At 59.4% G+C, this 3,271-nt stretch overlaps 2 protein-coding genes across 2 annotated transcripts in view; both read right to left on the bottom strand.

The window, feature by feature from the left end:
• Window positions 1-2,249, bottom strand: part of EMH_0023190 (uncharacterized protein) — a gene marked incomplete at both ends in the record, with an annotated part of 2,684 nt that extends 435 nt beyond the window's left edge. Inside the window, 3 exons of the mRNA XM_013502084.1 lie at window positions 3-328; window positions 894-1,219; window positions 1,355-2,249. Of these exons, the coding sequence (XP_013357538.1) occupies window positions 3-328; window positions 894-1,219; window positions 1,355-2,249 (1,547 nt within the window). The remainder of the gene's footprint in view (window positions 1-2; window positions 329-893; window positions 1,220-1,354) is intronic.
• A 148-nt stretch (window positions 2,250-2,397) lies between these two features.
• Window positions 2,398-3,271, bottom strand: part of EMH_0023180 (uncharacterized protein) — a gene marked incomplete at both ends in the record, with an annotated part of 1,867 nt that continues 993 nt past the window's right edge. Inside the window, one exon of the mRNA XM_013502083.1 lies at window positions 2,398-3,092. Coding sequence (XP_013357537.1) covers window positions 2,398-3,092 — 695 coding nt within the window. The remainder of the gene's footprint in view (window positions 3,093-3,271) is intronic.

Raw genomic sequence — 3,271 nt, 5'->3', positions numbered from 1 at the left:
CTGAGCTGCATGCAGCCCCATTGCTGCGACGGCGATGCTTGCTGTCCTGCTGCTGCTGCTGCTGCTGCTGCTGTTGCTGCTGCTGCTGCTGCTGCTGCTGCAGGGCATCCGGAGCTGCAGGTGCTTCCCTGGCACTTGCAGCTGGAGCGGTGCTGCTGCTGCGCGTCTGCTGCTGCTGACTGTCTCCTGTCTCTGCTGTCTCCTCCTCCTCCTCCTCCTCCCCCCCAGCTGCTGCTGCTGCTGCTGCTGCTGCTGTTGCTGCTGCTGCTGCCTGTCCCCACCTTGGAGTGTCTCCTGCAGCGGGAGAAGCAGCGGCAGTTCTGTCTTGCTGCAAGCAGTCGACGACAGCAGCTGCTGTGTGCTTGGTGCTGCTCCTCTCTGCCTCCTTTACTATTATTTATATTATTTATATTATTTATATTATTTATATTATTTATATTATTTATATTATTTATATTATTTATATTATTATAGTTGTTATTTGTTGCTGCTGTCCCCTTTTCTCTATTCGTTGATAAATCCGTGCGAGAGCAGCAGCAGCAGCTGCAGCGCTGCTGCAGCGTGGCGGACCTGCAGAGACACCTGGGGCTGCCTGTGAAGCAGGGGCCCCCCGGGGGCCCCGGGGGCCCCTCCTGTATGGGGGCCCCCCATGGAGATACACCCCAAGCCTGCAGCAAGCCAGCTGATCTCGCGTGGCAGCAGCCGAGGGGGGCCCCCCTGGGGCCCCCAATACGACGAGAAGATAGACCGAGAGAGAGACAGGAGGAGACATAAGGGGGACGGCGTTGGTGCTGCTGCAGCAGCAGCTGCTGCTGCTGCTGCAGCGGCAGAGGTAAAGATAGCTGCAGCTGCAGCGGCAGAGGCAGAGGCAAACGCCCCATAGTCTGCCACACAGAGAAGGGGCCCCCCTCAGGCCGCCAGTGCTGGCGCCCCCATAGAACAGCAGAAGCAAGACAGGGCCCCAGAGCTTCGCATGCATCTGTATCTGCTGCTGCTGCTGCTGCTGCTGCTGCTGTTGCTGTTGCTGCTGCTGTTGGAGACAGCTCGTCGTCGATGCAGGGAGGCAGCAATTCGGGGGCAGGAAGCGGTACCTCAGAAACACCTACAGGGCTCGTTGCTGCTGCTGCTGCTGCTGCTGCTGCTGCTGTTGCTGTTGCTGCTGCTGTTGCTGCTGCTGCTGCTGGGCCGAGAGGAGGAGCCAGGAGAGACAGCTCCTTCTCTGAGAGAGAATGACAAAACAAACGGCTTAGTTTTGGGGCTGGCGAGCGCATGCAGCAGCAGTGGGGAGACTGTGCTGCTCGCTGCAGCGCAGCGAGCTCCTCCGTCTCCAGCCCCGCATCGATCCCGGCTGTACCTGGGGTGTACAGACAGCTGCTGCTGCTGCTGCTGCTGCTGCTGCTGCTGTTGTTGTTGTTGTTGCTGCTGCTGTTGCTGCTGTTGTTGTTGCTGTTGCTGTTGTTGCAGCTCTCCAGATAGATGCCGCTGGTTATAGGAAGACAGCTGTTACTGCTGCTGCTGCTGCTGCTATTACTACTACTGCTGCTGCTGCTGCTGCTGCTGCTGCTGCTGCTGCTGCGGACCTCGTTGCAGCTGGCGGGGCTGGGGGGGCTGAGGGGGGGGTCGAGGGTGTAGAGGCTGCAGAAGCCAAAGTCAGAGCAGGAGAAGGCATCAGAGGTCTCGGTTGCATGCTCTGCTGCTACCCCCTGCAGCAAATCCTGTCCTTGCTGCTGCTGCTGCTGCTGCTGCTGCTGCTGCTGCTGAGAAGCAGCAGATGACAGCCCCTGCAGCAGATGCACTGCAGGGGCCCACCTGGGGCTCAGGGGCTCCTGCTTAAGGGGGGCCCCCAAGGGGAGAAGGCTGCACTGTTTGTCTTTCACAGACACAGTGTCTTCATCTATGCTGCTGCTGCTGCTGCTGCTGCTGCTGCTGCTGCTGCTGTTGGTGTTGGTGTTGGTGTCTTGCTGCGGCTTGAATTCCCCAGCAGCAGCAGCAGTAGCAGCAGCAGAAGCGGGGGGAGGAGAGCGGGAGACGGAGGAGACACGGAGACAGCTGTGTGGGGTCTCTGGTGTCTCCTCAGCAGCTAAAGAAGAGACAGCAGCAGCAACACTGTCCCCTGTACATACACCCGAAGCGGAGACAGGAGACAGCTGCTGCTGCTGCAGCGAGGGGCCCTCAGGGCTGCTGCAGCAACGCCGGTGCTTGACGGCATCAGCAACTGCTGCTGCTGCTGCTGCTGCTGCAACATACATGCACACAAAGACACAGCATCAACACATAGGATTGCTGTTTTTGCTGCTGCACTGGTGCTGCTGCAGTGCTGCTGCTGCAGTGCTGCTGCTGCTGCACTGCTGCTGTCGCACTACTGCTGCTGCACTGCTGCTGCTGTACTGCTGCTACTCAAATGATGCTGCACAGCTGCTGCTGCTGCTGCTGCTGCTGCAGCAGCAGCAGCTGTTCTTTAAGATGCTGGAGGGGCAATATGTGAAAACCGGGGGGACTGTAGGTGCAGGTGGAGTACTCAAGTGCTGCTGCTGCTGCTGCTGCTGTTGCTGCTGCTGCTGCTGCTGCTGCTTTTGTTGTTGCTGCTGCTGCTGCTGCTGCTCGTGCTGCTGCAGGCAGAGCATTGAGGTGTCTCCTCTCTGTCTCCTTTCGCTTACAGGTGTCTCCTTGCTGGGTTTGCTGCTGAGAGGGAGATGAATCGGAGGCATTGTCTGGGGGTCCCTCGGGCTTGATAGGAAGTGTTGCTGCTGCAGTTGCTGCTGCTGCTGCTGCTGTTGCTGCTGCTGCTGTTGCTGCTGCTGCTGCTGCTGCTGGTGTTGCTGCTGCTGTGGTTGCTGCAGGGGATCCGCTGGGGTCGGGAACGGGCGGGAGTTGCTGTCGCTTAGGAGATAAAACAGCTCGCGGAGGAGACAGTTCCTGCTGCAGCTTCTGCTGTTGCTGCTGCTGCTGCTCGTGCTGCTGCTGCTGCTGCTGCTGCTGTTGCTGCTGCTGCATTGTGCAGGCGTCGGTAAGGGCTTCGCGTGGCTGCGGGTAAGGAGAGGAGGGAAGCAAGGGGTGGCGATCGAGGCTCTTAGGAGAGGCAGCAGCAGCAGCTGCAGCAGCAGCAGCAGCAGCAGCAGCAGCGGTACCAGCAGCAGCAGCAGTAGCAGCAGCAGCTGTAGGAGACGGAGAAGAGGAAGGAGAGGAGGGGGAGGAGACAGCAGCAGCAGCAAAGGAGACAGAAAGGGGAGCTGCAGCGAGGTGTACATCTTTAGGCGGAGATGATGAGCGT

The sequence above is a fragment of the Eimeria mitis genome, genomic scaffold (assembly GCF_000499745.2).
Source record: "Eimeria mitis Houghton genomic scaffold, Emh_scaff825, whole genome shotgun sequence".
NCBI classification, from domain to species: domain Eukaryota; phylum Apicomplexa; class Conoidasida; order Eucoccidiorida; family Eimeriidae; genus Eimeria; species Eimeria mitis.
Note: the sequence above shows the minus strand (reverse complement) of the source record. Positions and strands in the feature narration are given on the sequence as shown.